We start from the raw sequence: 20,950 nt of genomic DNA, 5'->3' as shown, positions 1-20,950 counted from the left end.
TTTGACGTCACACTGTGCGCCATGTTATTGTTTCGGTGAAATTAATTTCTACAATGGGGACTTAGACAAAATACTGTTACTGTTAATTGTACTCTCTGCAGTGTTTAAATGCTTACATATACACACAGTTACTGTCCCTCCACACATACGACTCGTTTCTGCTTCTATGCCCCATCTTTGTTTACTATTTCCCACCGAGGCTTCTAGATTTCTGATTGGCCAACATTTCTACACGGTTATGATTATATCGCTACCTGTTGCTTTGGCATGTTCCTAGCAGTGTTTTCCTTCATTTTTGCGTTTATGTGTGGACGGGATTATTTTTTAAAACGATAACGGAAAATCTCAGTTTTCAAAAATACCCGTGTACGTGTGGACGTAGCCTAAGACAGATTTGGAAAGTGCTGCTAACTGTGTTATGAACAAATATGACAGCAGTTTAACAAGTAAACAATACGTGAAATAACTTCTGCTTCAGAGAACTTGCTGTTTTTGAGTGACTGTAAAAAGATTTTATTACTGTGTAATGTAGCGACATCGATAATTGAAGTACTAACACTGAATCTGTGATTTGGCACGTTTTAGTAAAAATGGCATTTTGAATGAATCACTTTAAGGGATTTTCTTTATTCTCCACAAGTTGTTTCTAAAAATACTTTTTATTCTCCTTTGTACTTTTACCTTCCTCTCCTCGCATTCTCACACCAGGAATAGCGGTGCAAAAATTCATAACAACTTTTCTAAATTTTGCACACTTTGCAAAGCCATCCACAGGACGAGATTGGACCCATGTCTCGGGCCCGGTCTGGCTCCTGGGCCCTATGTTTGACATCCCTGCCATAGTGCAATCATATCATTTATTCACCCACATTTGGACAAAGGAAGTCGGTAATCATTTGCTGTGGCCTGTGTGTCAGTTCTATAAATATTCCTTATAGAGGCCATGACTCAACTAGGAACTGTTTGTGAACTCTTGCTGTTGTGTGTACCGAACTGAATCCAGTTCTTACACTCGTAACAGAGGAGGGACCCTCAGGGACTTCTGCACCTGGTATTCAAAACTTCACCGATGACACTTGCGCCAGGGCCTGACCGAAGCGTCGTACACTTGCATCGCTTGCTGAACATAAATCATGTTTGGCTTCTCATGCACCTCTGTATTTCCCAGGTCTGTATGGGTTACTTGCAGGTCGCTGTGTGTGCAAGCGGTAACGCGGGGCAGATGCTTTGTCACCATCGATATATTTATATACTGTTTATATACAATTCTTAAGGATGTGTTATTGAATTTCTTAGGAAACTTTTCCATGCTAGTTGCCTGGCATGGCATATCTCTCCTGGAAAAGAGCGCTTGGAAATGACATAATGACAGCACATTATAGATGATGTAGTGAAATTTAATATCTACTGTTCTGCCTTGGCACAACTGAGGACAAGTTCTCAGTCACAGTTACCACAGTGATTTTCTGTTTTGTGTTTGCACTTAAGTTTATTTGGCCATTTAAGGGAGCTCTTGTGCTGCCAATTAAAAATAAATACTTCATTTAGGCTGGCTAGATTTTCAATGCTTGCATTGCATAAGTGCAAAGATTCGGTGAGCTTGGGTAGTATTGCTGGCAAGTTTGGATGGGCTACGACAAGCGTCCATTAAAAGCTCGCAGCACATCGAGCTCAGAGCCTCGAGGGAAGAGAGGTGGAGAGGAATAATGTTGAATGACGGCTATAGCCACCCGCACACACAGAGAAGCGTTGGTGTTGTGACTGAGATGTCGAGAATGTCTTCTTTTGTAAAGTTGTGCAGACAAGCAAACCTCAACTTCTTAAGCGCCTGAATTTCTTTCCACACACAGCAAAGCATGTACGCTCAGAGAGAACACTTTAACCTTCAATATTCAGCATTTATTTATATCATATTGTAGCACATAGAAGAGGAAGAAGTGTTATGTTTTTGTAAATTTACAGTATTTTTCTTGATTTATACATTCTCCTGTCATTAAAGCTGTATTTTTCATTTGTGCAGCGGTCTTTGCAGCTTACACCTCAATGTCAGATGTTAGATTCAACAGGGTTTTTTTTAACTGCTGCTCTGAAAAGAATTTGAGACCAACTCAGGACAACTAAATCTGAAGAAAAACAGCAGCTATTAAAGGTTCGGGACACCAGCGGTTTGGTTTTTGTGGTTCGGTTGAGGACATTAAAACAAACATATCCTCGTTAGCAATCGCAGCAAGTTGATGTATGATGCTAATGAAAATTTGCTTATGTAGGCTCTCTTGTCACAGCTGCACAGTAACACGTGGGCAGTTTTTGTCTGGGAATATTTGAAGACTATGATTCCACGCCCTTGATTTGAGTCACTGCCAGTATAAATTACTTAGTGCCCAATAATGCTAACCTCTGTAAACAGAGTCTGTATATGATTGTGTAGGATATTTAGGCTGGTCTTAACATTTTTGACACCGGGAGGTTTCTGGTGTTTAGTCCAAGGGGAGTAGTATGTGCTGAATAACTGTCAGCTATAGTCTTATGAAGATTTTGCTTTCCATGTTAATCTGTAACAAAAAATGATAATAATGAGAAGACAGAAAAAAAAAGCCTCTGACTACTAAGGAAAACTGGTTATTATCCTTTAAATATGCAGACTATTTGTGAGGTTCCCAGTTTGCAGCTGTTCAGCAAGCATATTAATGTGAGACATGTTTGATACATTATTTTCAAGATAATAAAGGAATAGATGTTACCAATTGTTTTGTGATTTTATACAGAAATATCAGAAATCCAATCAAAAGATTCTAAAATGTTCAGTGTTACTGTTTGTTTCTTGCTAAGTACCCAAGTTACCTAAATCTATATTCTGGAAATTGAAAAAAAAAAAAAAAGGCTTCTTTGGGGGGAAAATTAACTTTATGTGAGTGTTTGGGGTTTTTTTTTTCCAAGACTTGGGAAGGCCACTGCAGGGCTCAAGGCTATCCCAGGCCTAATTCTATGTGTCAGTTTACAGTCTTTACTATCCTGTTTAATACAGGCTAAAATCGCATAATAGCTTATTGTAGAACTTGTTAACAGAGTGTTAAAAGGTGGGTTTAGTGTACTTATTGGATATGACAGTTAAAGACTTTTTATAGAGATTGCTTAACTGGTATTAAAATGCTTAAGATTAATGATTTGAGTGCCTTTGAATACATGCTCAAAGATATCCAAGAAACCTGCTGTGCTCAAGTACCAGCCTTCACTTTTGCAAAGGGAGTTGACAAATGCATTCATATCTGCTTGCAAAGTCTTTGTTATAGCCTGCAAGTCATTTATTATATACTACTTATGAATGAGAGCAAGCTGACACGTTGCCAGTTAACACCTTGGAAGACAAATGATACCAAAAAAGCCGTTTCTTTCAAATATATCTGGCTTTACTTTATTCATGTACTGTACAGTTTTTCACTTCCAAAGTCTTTATTATACTATATGACAATAATGGCTATCATTTACTACAAAAGGTTGCATAAATAATTTAAATGTAGAAATAAAAAATAAATATGTAGTTCATTCTTTTTTTTTTTTTTATAACAGTCCTTCGTTGTGTCTGTAGAAAAACGGCCTTTCCTGCTTCTCTGTAACACCTTGTCATGTGAGGGCAGAAGACCACACAGGTATGATATGTACAATCGCGCTATGCATCGCAGCTCTCGGCTAACATAACAAGCCCCTTCCAGTTGCTCTTTCAAACACACAGTTGGAAAAAGAAGCAAACATAGTCAGCATAGACTGGACAACCAAATCAGAAAGCAGTTTGAGCAGAGCTGACAATATGTGGAAACACTGACTATTCTTCATGAGTTCAGGAGGAAGGAGCTCGCTCTGTCGGCAGTGACACACTGGGTTCCTCTTCCTTGCTGGATTTAATCATAAAAACCCAATTATTGTTTTTATTGTGTTATTTTTATTCCTATCTTTCCTGACTGAGCTATTTACAGATTGAGAGCGGAGAGGAGTGGAGGTGTCTTGCAACCAGCAGGCTAATACGGCAGATGGATTTTGGCTCGCTCACTGCTCTGTTTGGCCCGTTGCAAAAGAATTCCAGTGTGGGTGTGCTGGAGAGCGCTTTGCCCCTAGGTAACAACACAACCACGCACATTTTCTGATGCCTCCTACACACCATGTGCACTTTTTTGTGTGTGATTCCAGCAAACAGGAACCGGCTATGATGACAGGAAGAGGCTTTTTTTATGACTCAAATCCCAGCACAGGAATGGGCTCATTTAGTGATTAAGAGGAGCCACAGGAAGGCCCGGTGCCCGTGTGGTGTTAGTGCTGCTTTCTCCTCTACTTCTCTGTTTCTTTGCGTGTACTTGTGGGGAAAGCACTACCGTAACTGACAGGGCTGGTCAGGGCTTCAGCAGCGTGGAGAGTGCTGTAGGTCTGTCCTGATGAGTGAGGCCTTTAGCGGGCTGTCAAAGAACCGCCTGGACCGCAGTATAGACCAGGGCCTCTCAAAACCTGTCAACATGCCTCCATCAGAGACCCCAGAACTGCCGCCTTCTCCTCTCCACACACAGCTGAAAGGAGATGGATTACAACCACTCTGGAGCAAAGATACACCTTTTTTCAGCTTTTAACAGAGCTGCACCGAGCGTAGGTCTGCATCTGCTGGATGTTTGTACAGATGGGTCTGAAACCTCGGGGAGGAGTTCTTATTTTTCATAAAGAAAAGCTGTTGGAGTGGAAGTCTGAGCTGTTGGGGTTATCAAACACCATTCATCTTCATGGCAAGCCCTGGCACTGACTCATTTTGTCATGCAAAAAAGCCAAGTTCACAAATATGCAGACAGGTGGCTGAACAATATATGGACTGACGACTTAAATCAGTCCAGCATTTTAGCTTATGGATTTGCAGTCTTTGAAATTGTATCTCCTCGCTATTTGAAGGAGATATGTTGGTTGATGTGTTGTGTAACGTGTGCGTGAGTATGAGTATATCTGTCCTCTGTCCCGGGATGCCAAGGGGGAGGATCAATATGAGTTCCCCGTCAAAGGCGTGTTGTTCTTGCTCCGATCTTGAGGCAAACGACTGTGCTTCTTGCTGCGTTGCGTCTTAGGGACCTCCTTGGCCACCGACTGGTTGTGATGCGGCCTAAAACGCTTGCACTTGCAGGAGGTGACCACGCGGATTTTGTACGTCCGAGTGTTGCTGTTGGGACACTGCAGCTGGACCCTGCGTGTCCGGGAGTGCGCCGGGATGCAGCGGTAGTCTGAGGCGCTGCTTCTCCACCACTTGCCACGGAGGATGGAGTTCGGCATGAGGTGCGCCGGCAGGCACTGACCCGAGCACACCAGCTCTCGGATAGGCTTGGCACTGCGGCAAGAGCCGTCGGTGATGTAACGGGTCGAACGCAGCTCCCTGCAGCTCACCTCCGAGGCACCTGGGTTGAAGAGAGGAGATAACAGTTAACACTCATGGATCGAGTCCAGAACAAACACGCACAGTGCTGCGGACTTTCTGCAGGGCGACTGCAGCTGTGTCTTATTTCAGTGTGTGATCATTTGCCTCGGTCTGTTTCTGACTTCACGTGTGGCGTTATTTATGTGAAAAACAAACAACGTAAGGCCAATAAAGTCTGAACCGGAGGCAGCGTTACATTTCAGCTCCGACATGTTACGAGGCACAAAAGAGCAGCTGAAAAATCCACTTTTCTAAATTCAGCCTAATACAGTAATTTTTTACTTTTAACTGGAGGCTTAAGCCAATGAGATCAGAGTTTCTGAATTTGATTTATGGTCTGATCATTAGCTGACAACTGGGCCTGACGAAGAAATCCAGCTGGCAGCAATCAGCTGATAGCAAATCCAGACCAGAGGGCCATTAAAAAGCTCAATCAAACCGAACGGAGGTTTGGTCTGGAAGGAAAAAGCTGGCATTCACCGTTGGCCCTCAGGAAATGTATGTGGTGATGGAAGAGTAAATAGCTGTCTGGTTATTTTAAGGCAGCGCTACAACTGTACACTTCTGAATAAACTGGACATCTGCCAGGCTGATTCGAGACAGCACACTCAGGCTGTAATCCTATATTTCAGCTGCAGCTTTTTAACAGCCGTACGCATGAGTTATTGTCCTGTGTTTCTTTTTCTTTTTTCTTACAAGCTGCATGTTCAAAAAAAAGGGAAAACGAGGAGGCAAAAGAACTGTTGGTTAAGAAATGATACACTCGGAGAAGGATCTGTTTTCCTCTGTGGCTTTCTTTGCAAAAAGGGCTGAACAAAGGATTTATGTGAGGTGACTTCCTTTTTTTCCCTCCTCACGAGAACATGATCTAGCGTTATTCTGCGGCTGCTGGTGAAGGCGACCGCAGAAGTATACAACGCCTACAGCGTACACCGGGTGGCGGTTTGCACCAGTTACCACCATATGCCAAAACAGACAGGTTGTCTTATTTATGAAGCACCAGGATGTGTTTTAATCCAGCATAACATTTTCAATTCTCCACCCTGGTTTTAAAATTACTAATTAGCCTGAAATTTTCATGATTACACACTAGACTACTGTAGAGTTGCGTGAGCTGTTCTTTTCCCTCAGCTGTGGGAGACAAGCCTCTGGGGAAGACTGGAGGGAGGCCAGGCAGTGGTCACAGCCTCTTTTGTGACCCCACAGGGGAAGGGATAATTTGAGAATTAAGATATGGCTGAAGAAAATAATCCAGGAGAGTTCTGCCTCCATAAACTGCACATTCACTGTAAAAGCAAGAGATGCATTTTCCATCCTTGCTAATAACGAATAAATTCCTGTTAAATGAGATCTTCTGGAGCTGTTGCTTGGCGTGTGATTTTTTTTTTTTCCTTTTTTTTTTTACCCTTTAATCAAAATCAGTCACATTAACTCTCCTCGACTTAATAATCACTTCTTGTCAGCTGTTGCTCTTCTAATCTAATCAATCACCTCCTCTGATCTCCAAATCAAGGGGCCATAATTGAACAAAAATGTTGCACCACCCATCTCGAATCCATGAGACCAAGCATGAGATTATCCTGCATGCGCCACTTAATCAGAACACACAACCGTTACCGGCCACAGGTGGGAATCATTGTCAAAGGCAGTGTTGCATTTAAAAAGCAATTTCTAACCCCCCCAAAGACATCTCCCCGAAGAGCAAACTGTGGGCTTTTTTCTGTTTGGGAGACATGTTGTTGCAATCAAATAGTTATGGTGGAAGTAGAGCTTGACTAATAGTATAAAGAGAGAAGGAAACAACCTGGAAGACAATGTGAAAAAGCCCCGATGTCTCACTGAATGCTGTGTGTAGGGGAAGAAACCACAGGAATGTGCGTCTGCGCCGCTCTCATCACCCTCACCTCTGGATTAAACCAGATCTTTTACATTCTTCTTAATCAGGGAATTGATGTGATAATGAAGCACGATGTAGAGGCAGGGTGTTTTAGGGCAATTTCTAAAAAGCCACATTAATTTGGAGAGCCTACATTTTCCACATACACTGAATATTTTTGACACAAGATTTTAAATTGTTGTTTTAAGCCAGAGAAAAAGTTGAATTAAAGTTTAAAATTCTTAAATGTGGAAAATATAACGAGAAGTAAACTTTCCTAATTTATATCACATTTTTGTGTATTAAGTAAAGGTTGGGTGTACAGCGCAGTTGGGTCCACGTTTATTCTTTATAAACGTGCACTAATTGGAAATGGGGACCTAAAATCAAATAAATAAGCATTTATGCGCCTTCCTGCTTGTTCTCATACAAGCTGGGAATAGGTTTTAGGCGATAAACCCGAAAGTTTTCTAAATTTAAGCCTTTTAATGAGTTTTTATAAAGCTCTGACGGATGGTTAATTTTACGCACAGGAGCCTCCAATTAAGAGATCAAATTAAATCACTTCAGCATTTAAACTTTAAGCATTGCGTCGATTTACTTACTGATCTTTACCGTTTAATTCTTGTAAAATTAAATATTTAACATTTGCTCTGTCATCTTTATCATACTTACTGTAGGAAACTGCGTTTGCCGCCCGTCCGCCGTTTTTTGCCCTGTTATTCATAGCGTTGCTGTTGTTGTTGTTGTTGTTATTGTTGCTGTTGGACGGCTGTAGTATTGCCTCCAGCGGCGTCCGCGTATTTTCTCTACGTTCTGGTAAAATCTCCGTGCCATCATTTTTTAAGACCTTCCATCCCTTCACAGCGGTGCAGCATCCCTGGAGCAGCAGGAAAGCCGAACTGGAGACGAGGAGGGCCACAGACACCTGCATGCTTGTCGGTCAGCAGGAATAAATCACACAAGGAGATTTAAAAAAATAAAATAAAATAAAAAAATATTAGTTAAAATTTAAAAAACACACACACACATACACACACATACACAAGAGATGTCCTTCTGAACAGGCTGATCACTTGCACTCTCAACGCAAGAGGCGAATGCGGTATTTAAGCCCTGCGCAAGTTTTCGTCAGGGCTGACAATTAGGCGCTTACACAAAGTGGGAGGGATTGAACCTGGCCGAGAGATTCATTGAGAAAGGAGGAGGGGAGAGGTTTGGATGAATGCGCAGAGAGAGGAGAGAGCAGGAGAGGAGTAACAGAGAGAGGAGAGACAAGAAGAAAAGTAATAGAAAACTGAGAAGATCAAGGAAGAAGAGACCGCAGTGAAGGAAAATACAGATATGAGCAGGAGTGCTTCCATTATTTATTTACTTATTTTTAAAATAGTTATTCAGAATATTTGATCAGAAATAAAAAGAGTGTAGAGGATATTAGCGAAGATTTCCAGGCTTGTGTGCAGCCTTATGCCTTCACACAGTACATGTGTTTTATATGAAAAGTGTCTGCACAAGTGCCTGAAAATCATTTTGTCAAATATTTAGACCCTTTATTGAAGTAAAAGCCATAATCTTACAGCTAATGTGTTTTGGGTCAATGTGTTTTGGCCATTTAGAGCAACAGTGTGGTGATATTTCCATCTACACGCAATAAAAGTAACATTTTCTTCTTTTTTTGATCTTTAAATGCTTCACAGTACTCATTATGCTATTCAATCATAAAAATTGATTCATTAATGTACATGTCATTTTAATCACCTTTACATACAAAATAATAAGTAACCAGACCAATGTCTGCATTGGTCAGTTAAATGCTTGAATAAAATTCTGAAGTTATGCTCTACCACTTATCCATGTCCTTATCCACTGGTGTTGGGGATTATAAGTCGAATAATTCTGGGCTGGTGAGATGAAACTGAAAAAGGAGAAGAGAGGGAAAGGTCAAAGGAGAGTGGAGGAAATGGGAGTAAAAAGAGGTAAAATAAGGGGGATGAACGCCAAAGGAAAGGGTTGAAAGGACAGAGAAATAAAAAGAGAGAGAGAGATACTGGAGAGGAGCTTACTTATGTCGGAGAGTGTTGAGTGAGGCAGCTCATCTGCACATCGCTCTGTGCCGCTGTTGTTGTTACTGGATTTAAGTGCACCGGTGCATCTTCTCCTCCCCCTTCTTTAACAACTTCCGCAGCATTACGTGTCTCAAAAAGCATCTTTTTTTTTTCAAGGGGGTTTATTTTGGACTGCATCGCAGGGTGCAACTTGTTCCACTGCTGCTGCAAACATGCGCCACACGCACTCCTCCCGAGACACGTTTTTACCCTGTCTTTGACTCAAGGCTACACAAATTAATCATTTGATCCTTCAAATTAATTACCCATCATTACACTTCTCAGCAGAGACACTTAATATAACGAGATGTGAAAATCTAAAAACGTATGAGCACATCAACATGTGTTCTGAGCACAATTTAAATGTTTGCCATGACAATCCAATCTTCCATATCCACATATCTGTTTTAAATGAAATGTTATAGACTGTGAGTTCTTGGCACCCCTCATATCCCAGTGATTTGATGAGTGCTGACAGATGGAGGCTCTTCCATTCAAACACTGCCCTCTTGAGGGAGACTAAACAAGTTTTGCATGACACTGTCTGGCTCTACTGATGGGTACAGGCATGCAGATCTTTGGTTTTTATCTCTTAAACTCTAAAGTGGTTCTCTCGGTCAGTATTGCATCACTCTAACCGCTCATTGAGGCACCGATGTGCTTCCATAATCATACACACCCCCCTCATTGTCTTTCTAGTTTTACACAAGCCTCAAATGAGGGTTTGAAGCTTTGGCCAACTGGCCCATCCATCACAATTTAAAGTGGTGAACATAATGGGGATAAGATTAAATGACATTTATTGTTAAGGAGTTTTGAATAACATCATCCAGTCAAAAACATTTTCTTCTGAAGAGCAAGTAACAACAGAGCTTTTCATCATTTCTAAAAGCCTCGTATAGGGGCCACTCTTCTTGAGTGTCAAATCCAATTATCTTTCAAATTTGCATTTTCAGTCCAGCCTTTAGGAGCATAACAGTCCTTTCTTGTGTTAACGTCCCTGCATCGACTGTAGGTATGTACTAGTGTTGTTTTACAGCTGCTACTTGATTTGATGGAATTAAAAAAAATGTCAAATGTTGGTTTAGAGAGAACAAGTTTTTTTTCTTGGGGCTAAAACCAAATCTGCATTAAAAGTGAAGTAAAAAAAACACAACACAGCAAAAACACTGAGCAGAAATGAAGATAAGAACATGGAACTTTCAAACAACAAGAGAAAACAGTCTTCAAATGGGGTTTGCGAGCCCTGAATATTAATTGTAGTTAAAAAGACTTAAAAAGCACCTGGATCTGTAACTCTGTTGTTCACAATAGTGAAGCTGCTCCTTAAGCAATAATCACGTCAGAGCTGAAAAACACTTTTTACTTTCAAAAAAGTACATAAAGAGAAATTTTGATACCTTCTGTGCAACCGCAGTACAGCTTCAAACATCAGGACACATTGCTGTGAAAACACAAAACAGTTTTTGCAGTAATTTAGCATTTTTTGTGCGTGTGTGCGGATAAATACTGTAATTGTTGACCGCCTGCTCATCTGAGCTTAACAGAACGACTCAAGTCATTCAACTCATTAATGTAGAAGTGTTGTTATGCCTGTTTTAGGTATGTCGTGTTTAGATTATGATCGTTGTGGATGTGTGGTTTGTGTGGTCCTAGCTAACAAAGGGCTATCAACACAAAGACTCCTGAAGCAATTCATCATGTCCAGACAGTGTTGTTCTAAAAGTCGGCTGTTCAAATGTTCTGTAAAGTATTATTCACATGACTGTTTGATGTGATGATGGGAAACTGCACAAAAGCTGATGTCAATACATAGTTTAAGAAGGAAAAGAAACTTGTTCAACAGCCATAATCTTACATTTTTATCTTTTTTTATCAGACAATATGATAAATTTACCACCTATTTGCACCAACTAACCTCAACTTTTTTGAGTGCATATAGTGCATTTCATATAGATGCATATTTGCCAGTAAAAACACAGTTATGCACTGGCTATCTCATGTGTTTGCATGGTTTCTGTTATAATTTATGATATTCATAACATGTAGGAGTTTATTCTATAAAACCCTTTTAGACTGAATGTATTTTCAGTGCATTTAAATAATATATATTTTATATTTTGGCATCTAAATGCCCCCAAAATATCAAGTGACCCAAAGATAAATTCAGAATAAAAAGTGCTGGGATCATTTTTATGATTGTTGAAATAAATTAAAATGTACAAAAATCAAAAGCTGTTGAGATGCCTACATTTTCTGTAATTTTGCCAAAATGTGTAAGTAGAGGAAATATTTATGGCATAACCATAAATATTGATAAAAAGTGATAGTGACACATTTAACACATAAAGAGCAACACTGCAGTGGTATTTCTGGCCATTTCCAATTTTCACTTACATTTTCATCTTTGCTGTTAAAATGCAGCACTATATTTAGCAGCTGTTTGGTGCTATCAGAAACTAAAATTCACACTTTAAAAGCGGGAAAAAATTGTTGTTCATTTTTAAAATGTAATTTATTTAAAACATGGTTTTACTTCTTAAGTGCAAACTTGTAAGAATTGGTCGAATTAATAAAAATGAGTTTGCCACACTTGGGCTAAACAGTGTTTTTATCCATGCATCCATTTTTTCTCCAGCTTATTTAATTCCGGTTCAAGGTGGAACTTGAGCGTATCCCAGCTGTCATAGGGCGACAGGTCAGGTAAATGCTCTAGTCTGTTGTACAGAGGGGCAAACAACCATTCACATTCCAGCCTAATGTGCATGTCTTTGGACTGTGGGAGGAAGTTGGAGCACCTGAAGAGAATCTACGCAGGTGCAGGGAGTACGTGAACACTTGCTTGGACGAGGCTAAGCACTGCGCCGCCATGCCGCCAAGGTGCAATGTGTAATATAGGAGTCTTCTACTGGCTACAACGGATAGAGTATAAAACTTTATTGCACTGAAGTTTGCATCAAATTCAAAGTGTTTGCTTTTTCCCAAAAACTGCAGATTGGCAGCAAGAACAACGTGAAATCTGATGAACAAGAGTATTGTGAAAGATGCTAACAGGGGAGTTTGGCAGACCTGTGCCAAAAATAAAAAAATTTGAACCAGAGGGTGATCTTTTGCAATGGTATCCATTGGTAATATAATATAATTACAGGTAAGAACTCTGTATTGGAGTATCATGTTTTGCCCCAGCACCGACGCTGCTTCTTTTGTAACATTTATGAATTTTGACATCAAGCATGATTCTCATTTTATAATCCAAGGGGTTCTAAAGTAGACCGAGCAGACAGCCTTGTCTTCCTATTGTGTGTAACCCTCCAGCTCTGAGGCTGTGCCAGATTTTTTTTTCCTAGTGGGGGATTGATGGTCCCACTGTCTACACTAAGCCAACTCTGATTACAGACTTCTCGCCGACATTGCGACGGATGCCAGTCACAGTCTCAATTTAGACCTCTCTGGGTTTCTTTATAGAGCCCTTGGGCCCCAGCACAGTGTTTTTATCATGATAACAGTACAATGAGGCCCAAATAACAATCAGATGCTCACCAGATTGCAAGAACGCCTCCAGCAATGCAGAGCGTGGTGGAGCGTAATTTTTATGGAAATGAAGAAAAACTGTGTTTTTAGTTCATAAACAAACTGTTGCAGCTCCTTGTGCCCAGTGTTTGGTAATGTGATTCACTGTGCATGCTTCTTAACTGCTTTCTCACCAAGTTTAGAAGGAAATTTGTCATTTCCGCAACACAATTACGGGCCAGTGATAGCAAAGAAGGGCTGTGTCACCTGTTTGCCACCCTCACTGAGGGTTTGACTGAGGGAATTATTCATCATGTGTCCACAACAATTATGCAAAGTAGGTCAAAATTTGGCTGCTTGGCTTCCCTCATCTACAACCTCAAAGATATTACACTCGGGTCTTTGTGGGCGTGTAGAGGTTTCAAGGATTCAAAGAGCTTTACACATGTTTACATGAGGTGGAATGAAATTACGTGCACACAGTCCCAGAAATCAAGAAAAACAGTGTTTCTTTTTTCCTGATGAAAATGCTGGTAAACTATCAACTTTGTCCCAGCAATTTATTAAAAAGTCAAATTCACCATGCTCACTTTGTGACTACGACTGCATCATATTATCCGAATGATCTGCAGCCACTCATTTGGAAAAGAAAAGAGGTTTTCATACCTTGAGACTAAGTAAGGATTGATATTCAGCGTTGTTTTGATGCCGACTGAAACACATCTTTTATATAAACTCACTAGCCACTTTGTTATCTCTTTAAATTTTTGTCTTAGCAAACAGCTCATTAGTCAATCAAATAGCAGCAACTTCACATCATCAAGATGAATTGCTGGAGCTCAAATTGCGCATGAGAATGGGGAAGTGAGGTGACTTATTTGACTTTAAATTTTCAGTTTAATTCACTTTTACTTATAAATCACCGATTCACAACAGATGCCTCAAAGTGTTTTATATAGGCTAGAGATCTTACAGTATTAGAAATAAACCACAAAGTGCACAAAGAGAAGAGAGCAAGGAGAGAAATGACAAAAGACTAGAGTTTAACAATGGCTAATGATTAAATGCAGTAGTGAAATACACTGTAAAAAAAAAATCCCAGAAAAACAGTAATATTCCGGCAGCTGGGGCGCCAAAATAATACCATGAAATAACAGAAAATAACTTTCCCATAAAAATACGGTTATTTTCAGTAATGACAATACAGTTTGTTGCCCTAATTTTACATGGGATTTTGCCTTTTCCAAGTGCTTTTAAACATTAAATTAGGAACATTTTAATGTGATCAAACAATGAAATTACCTATAAACAAGGTCAATGAATTTGGCAATATGAATAATAATACTTAAATGTACAGAAATATACAGTTAACAGTTGGTTTAAATAATAATGGATTGCATGCCCTGGGACAGACTGACAGAGGCGAGGCTGCCATATCGCACCATCGGCCCCTCTGGCCATCACCAGTAGGCTGTAGGTGAAGTGTCTTGACCAAGGACACAACGACCGAGACTGTCCGAGCTGGGGCTCAAACCGTCAACCTTCTGATTACAAGGCAAACTGCCAACTCTTGAGCCACGATCGCCCTAAATAGCAATAATAGTAATAATTATTTGATGTAAACAAAGTTTATAGGAATCATGTTATATATTTTTCCATAGCACTACATTTGAATTTAACAGTTCAATCCTTCACATAACGGACAAATATTTGTGCAATCATGATACATTTGTGAATGTATTTTAACAATCTAAATATGCATATGTACAGACAAATACATTTAAAAAACAAGGAAATTATGTTTTATTACATTACAGTGATTTTACATTAATTTACATTTGAAATGTGAAATCACATTCTATTGATGTAAATTTAATGATATTCTAGAAGAACAGAACAAAACTGTAAAATACACAGTAAAATACTTTTATATTAGGACTTTTTCTTACAGTGAGAGACGTAAGTGAAGAAGAAATGCTCAATGCATCATGGGAAACCTCGCAGCAGCGCAAGCCTATTGCAGCATAACTAAGGGATGGTTCAGGGTCACCTGATTTAGTCCAAACTATAAGTTTTGTCAAAAAGAAACGTTTTAAGCCAAAACTTCAAAGTAAAGAGAGTGCCTGTCTCCTGAATCCAAACAAGAAGCTGGTTCCATTTCAGCTTGTCTGTGGTCTGCTGCTTCTGACAGGAGTGACTGTAAGAGCCGCTCCGCACAAAGGCTCACCAAAATAGAAGAAGAAGAAAATAGGACAATGGAAGATTGGTGGTGAGTCTCCATTATAGGGTCAGAATCCGGCGTAAACAACATGAAAGCATGGCTCCATCCTGCCTTGTATCAACTTTTCAGTCTGGAGGTGATGTAGTGGATATGTTCTTGGCACACTTTGAGCCCCTTAGGACCGACTGAGCATCGTCGAAACACAACAGCCTATCTTGATGGACAGTGTATCTATCTTCTGATGGCTGGCTTTGTGAAAGTACTACACTGAGATAAACAATGTACTACTGGTTGGTGGAATTTATTCAAACATTTCTCAAGTTTCTCAAGACTCACAGTTTAAGCTTACCACATCAAATACAATATAATTGCTTTCATAAAACACAAGAATCTCAAAACAAGATAAGAAATGTATCACAATCTGCTGACAATGTAACGTGCTAACAAACACATATATTTATGCTGTCTGCTATTAAACAAATGCGCTGGTTTGTTCTCTTTAGATGTGGATCAGTGATAAATACACTGATGTTTCTCCGTGGTTTAAAACATTCCTGAACGTTATCCCACTTGAAACGCTGTCATACTCTGTATATCTAAGAACAAATTGGACCGATTCCTGCTTACAAAATCAAGAGTGCACGAATGTATCATTTGTGACATAACAAATCTGAGCGCAGATAAAGTTACAGAGCAGACCTCTCTGGAACATCTGCGATCATACATATGCAGATATTTATCAGTGTGTCCAAGTGTTTTTGCATTTCAGATATCGATCATATTTACATTTCAAGAAGCTGCACATCTGGATACATTTAGCTCTGTTTTTAAATAGACTACGTGAACCATTACCGATCTACGTTTAATGTCACCGCGTGATTCGTTTCCACTTTAAAATCAGTTGCGGTTTATGAGAGCAGCTTTCGCAACTAATAATGATGCAGATTTTATGAATAATGTAGAGCTACGAGACAAAGCCTCTTAACCCTTCGGAGTTAGTTGGATTTCTGCACTGATTACTCATAAAATTTGGCCTGATTCTCATCTAAATCACAAATACAGATACAATCTGACTAAATTAATAACATACAAGGTTGTGCTTTTCATGTATTAGCTGTACTTTTCATGTCTTTATTGAACACAGTCAGTGATTCCTCAAAGTGTAGACAGGAAAACATATGTGAAGTCACAAGAAGTGAAGTTTCCTTTAGCTGCTTGTGAGACTTGCGCAAAAAGATTGAGGAATTTTGGGTTAGTCATCGCTACAAAACTGTTTCAGCTCATCAATGTTTCTGGGATGTCTTGATTGAAATGCTCCCTCCAGCTCCAGCCAGAGCATCCCAATTGTTTTAATGCCAGGACTTTCTAACTTGGCCCTCTCTTGTTCAGTTATCTATGTTCTCTTGTGCTGTGGATCTTCGCGTTGAATCAGCCAACCTTAAGCTTCAGCTTCTGCTGCCCTAATATTTTCCAGATTTTTGAAGCTATTGTTCTCTTTTTGACTGCAAAGTGCTCAAACCAACTCCGAACTATGTTGGTGTCCGCTTCATTTTCCGTAACATGTCCTTCTCTATCTCCTCTGTCCTCCTGCCTGTGAAGGACAGAGGAAAGAAGTCTGTCAATGGAGCTATAACTGAAGATGGCAGGTGTATTGGAAAGAGTTTTTTCTTACTGGAAATTTTTTTTTACCCACAGTTCTTAACGACATTGCTTCAGTTCACTGAGGCTTTCAGGCATTCATTCTCCCACAGCTCTCTTAAGGTCCCAGCATTTCGGCTGAGCTGAGGTCTCAACTCTGATTGGACCACCGCAACACTTTATTTTTTTCATTTTCAGCCATTCTTTCCTGGATTTGTTGATGTGGTTAAGGCAGCGGTCCGCAACCTGTTCTGCGCCACGGACCAGTTTATGTCCGACAATATTTTCACGGCCTTTAAGGTGTCGCGGACAAATACAACAAAATAAAACCAGTACCGGTTCCAAAAGAAAGAAGATTTATTCATTCGTTTTTTTTCAAACATGGTGTTGAACATTATGCTTTGGTCTCATATGTCTACAGGATGTTGTTCCAGAAGTCTTGTGGTTTGTTCACATGTAACTTTTTAAACCTACAATCTTGTTTTTAAAGAGGCTTTCTCCTGGCAACCCTTTACAACAGTCTTTTTCCAATTTTCTTATTATGAACTCTAACTTTCAAATTGCAAATTTAGGCCTGTAGAGTTTGACATGTAGCTCTTGAGCTTTTTGCAGTTTCTCTGCGCTTTGCATGTCTGACCTTAGGGTGACGGATGTGTTGAATATTTTCTACTTGTGAATTATCTTTCTCAGTGCTGAAATATGGACTTTAGATTGTTTGGGAATAGCCTTATAGTCCTTCCCAGATTAATGATCAGCAACAACTGCTTCTCTAAGATCATTACTGATATTTTTTCACCCTTGCTGATAAGTTAGTCAAGTGCATTTGATTAGTAGTGTTTGCTTGATACTCACCCTGGAAGCAGTAGGGGTGGATTTTGTTTTTCACATAACTGTATCTGCTGTATTTTTGCTTAGCTTTTGTTAAATAAATGATTACAAAGTGTTATACATTATATGCTGTTTTTCATCTTAGGTTATATTTATCTAATTTTAACATTTGATAAGGACCAGATCATTTTTCAATATGTCCTTGAGAACTTGAGAATTTTTTTCACATGATATATTACACTATATTAAACATTACTTTACAACGTCAGCTACTGTCACCAGTTTTGTACTGGTAACAGTAGTTCAATAAGGAGAGATCATTAAAAAGAAATTAACATGATTTATTGACGTACAGACATTAGATAAAGGTATGTGGCGGTTAGACTCCGATGGCCCGTCTCGGTGTAACGGAACCCCAGCGGTCACAGGGATTAGAGCAGGACCCCTCAGAGTCGCTGTTGGTGGAGACAAAGATGGAGGCTTGAATGGAGCCACAATGAGTTATGGGGAGGAGGTGGGTAGCACGAAGACGTCTGCAAAGGAGAACGATAGATGCGCAGGTTTATAGTACGCGGCGTGAATGCTGATTGGCCTGAACAAGGCCAAGAGAAAGATGATTGGAATAGACCAGTGATGTCACAAACAGCTGACAGTGTGGGAAAGCGGAAGTGATGTGAAGCATAACTGGCAACACCATAGTTATTGAACTTACACATGAGCTTCATAAAGTTGGGATAAGGTTTTGAAACTAGTGTGCAGTCCTTTGTTTCAACCCTTCGAAATACAGCAGCTGACATCTTTGCCTAAAAGAATCTTGATTCCAACTTTTTACCAAATTTTTGTCCCAGATCTGTTTTTAGAGAGCAGTGGTGTCCTTCCATTAACTGTAGACACATACTGACAGATTTTAAGTAGATTTACCCTTGGTAGGCTTTCCCACCTCTTTGAGTAGTGCATATTGTCCTCTTGTTGCAACAAGAGTTGTAACAAAGTTACTACTGTCATCCATTTGTAAAGAGTTAAAATAGGGAAACAGTGAAAACCTGAGTTTATAGTAATGCTTGTGTAGTCTTTGCCAATGTTGTGCTTCTCTATAACATTTCTTGTAAGGTTCTTTAAAAGTAGTGTGATTCACTCATTGTTCACCCCAATGAGGCTTTCTTGAGAAAAGCTGATTTCATCAGTAACTTGACTTGTAAGAGATTTATGGGGAGGGACACCTTCAGACTTCCGTTCTCATCTCCTAATTGAAACAAATTAGTTTTGGAGAACTTTCTAACGCAAAGGTTCATTTCCTTTTCCCGCCTGGGCTGTGAGCGATTACTGTGTTCAATGAAGATGAGAAGAGAAGTACAGCTGTTTATGTTTTATTAGCTTAGTCAGATTATATTACTCAGTAAATGCGACTTAGATAAAGATCAGACCACATTTTATGAGTAGTCAGCGCAGAAATATCAGTCATTCCAAACTGAACCAATCTTACTATCAGAACTCCCTTAATTTTAAATTAAGCCGAGGATACTGAAATGACAATGTCGCTGGGGTAAAGTGCTCAAAAACAACTCTGTGCTTGCACTTTGCATTTTCATTGCTCTCATCGTTTAAACACGTGTAAATAATTAAAAAATCATTCATGACAACAAAGACTTATTCACGGCTCAAAATGATAAATTGCTGTAAACTGACCTTGGACTCCTTTGAAAGTGTTTTGTTAGTGAGGGTGGCTCTGCTCAGCATCACTTTGTGTACATCACTGTACATCAGAGCCACTCCTCTCAGCGCTTTCCGACAACCCGGACAATTGATTTATCTGCTCTACCTTTAGTTTTTTCCAAGCCATATTGCTACAATGTCCTACAATGAAAAAAATATATCATAGAAAGATATTAAACAAGAAATTTGCCTTTTTTTTTATAAGATGAGAGAGAGCGAGAGGAATCTGTTGTCCACTTGCAGCCATGATTGGTTACTTCAGTAGAGCAGGAGGTCACCACGAGGTGACTGACTGCTCCAGGCGAGCTCTAAGATAAGCCTTTAAGTCCAAAGTGGAATTCTTCTTCCTCACTGATCTTTTATGTGGTTTCCACGCAGGAACACGGGACATTTAACCCTGGCTGTTATAAATCAGACTCCAGCCATTTCCATTGTTTGCCTTTTTAGAGAATCATCAAAATAGAAAGTGCAGCCTTGAAGCCAAGACGTAGGAACTGTGGGAACTAGTCTGGCTGGACCTCGGAGACCACACAAAACTGGTTGCTAACCACTGTGAGCCTCTCAGCGCACCGCTTGCCACCGGCACGCTGCCTGCCGGCCAACCACAGGTACTATTCTTAGCAGCAAGAGAAATTACCCAACAAATTATTCACTACACATGGTAGACCACTATCTCCCTGTGTGAGTCTCTTTTTGTGTCACACATGAACACAGTTGTTGTCAGTGTCATGAGCTTTAGCTGTCAACCAGCTGAGGTTATTTTTGGGCCAGATTTTGACCAGGAGGCAACTTTATTACTCCAGAATTTAAGGAGCTCTGCATAACTTCAGGAAACCATTGTTATTAAAGGCAGCCACAGCCTTCAAATGGATGACAGTAATTACTGTGCAACTCCTCACTGCACACCACCTGCAGGCTGGCATTGGAAACAACAGTGATGAGACATACACAAGACTGTCCTGCACTATTACGATGCACTGCTGTATGTATGTATTTCATGAATGTTGTGGACCAGCTGAGAGTGAGAGAGATTGACATTGACTTGAAATTAACAAAGCTTCTAATGTCAGATGCATATTGGCTAGTAAAAACACAGCTCAATAACCCACCTGTTAACGTAGAAAAACAAAGCTAGTTATACAGCTTTCTTTTGTGCCATTACATCACATACTGATGGCTGAAATGAACACATAAACAAATAATATAGTAATACACTGAGTTAGTTTTACACTACCTGGTGAAGTCATTTAGCAAGATTTAATGTGATTTTGATCGTAGATGGGGAATAGAGGATAGTGTGTGCATGCAAGATATCTTATAATTTAGCAAACCTTATCTAGTCAAGAACATGTTTTGCTACATAAGACATTTTGCAGTTAACAGCCATGTTAGTGTTAGCTAACACTGACCAGAAGAGCAAAAGTCAGCTGCATTGTGATCCAGAAAAGAACTAATGTTACCTACATGAATGATGTTGAGCTGATTTGACACTTGTCAAATTGGCATTTAGGCGTCTTTTGGCCAACATTATTTTGGCTTCTAATGTGGATATATTTCTTGATACTAAACATACCATGCTAACCCTAACTTGCTGACTTGCTAGCGTTTTAAACTCTCTTTGT

General features: G+C 39.8%; 1 protein-coding gene across 2 annotated transcripts; it reads right to left on the bottom strand.

The window, feature by feature from the left end:
- Positions 1-4,507: 4,507 nt before the first annotated feature.
- On the bottom strand, positions 4,508-9,650 carry sost (sclerostin). Of its 2 annotated transcripts, none has more exons than XM_086304271.1 (3): positions 9,158-9,650; positions 7,989-8,248; positions 4,508-5,417 (listed from the first exon to the last, which is right to left on the bottom strand). In XM_086304271.1, exons 1-3 carry the CDS (start codon positions 9,166-9,168, stop codon positions 5,008-5,010), a joined length of 681 nt encoding a protein of 226 aa, XP_086160397.1. In that variant the 5' UTR covers positions 9,169-9,650; the 3' UTR covers positions 4,508-5,007. The 2 variants fall into 2 exon arrangements, with proteins under 2 accessions (XP_086160397.1, XP_086160398.1); XM_086304272.1 differs by lacking the exon at positions 9,158-9,650 and adding an exon at positions 8,358-8,559.
- Positions 9,651-20,950: the final 11,300 nt, after the last annotated feature.

This window comes from Aulonocara sp. 'chitande type north' Nkhata Bay, linkage group LG8 (assembly GCF_057382095.1).
Source record: "Aulonocara sp. 'chitande type north' Nkhata Bay isolate Kocher_YH1m ecotype deep benthic linkage group LG8, A_spYH_male_GT1.1, whole genome shotgun sequence".
Lineage (NCBI taxonomy): Eukaryota > Metazoa > Chordata > Actinopteri > Cichliformes > Cichlidae > Aulonocara > Aulonocara sp. 'chitande type north' Nkhata Bay.
Note: the sequence above shows the minus strand (reverse complement) of the source record. Positions and strands in the feature narration are given on the sequence as shown.

Coding starts and splice junctions, on each gene's coding strand:
- sost (XM_086304271.1), bottom strand. Junction 5,418..7,988: donor GGCAAACGCAGTTTCCTACA/GTAAGTATGATA, acceptor TCTTCAACCCAG/GTGCCTCGGAGGTGAGCTGC.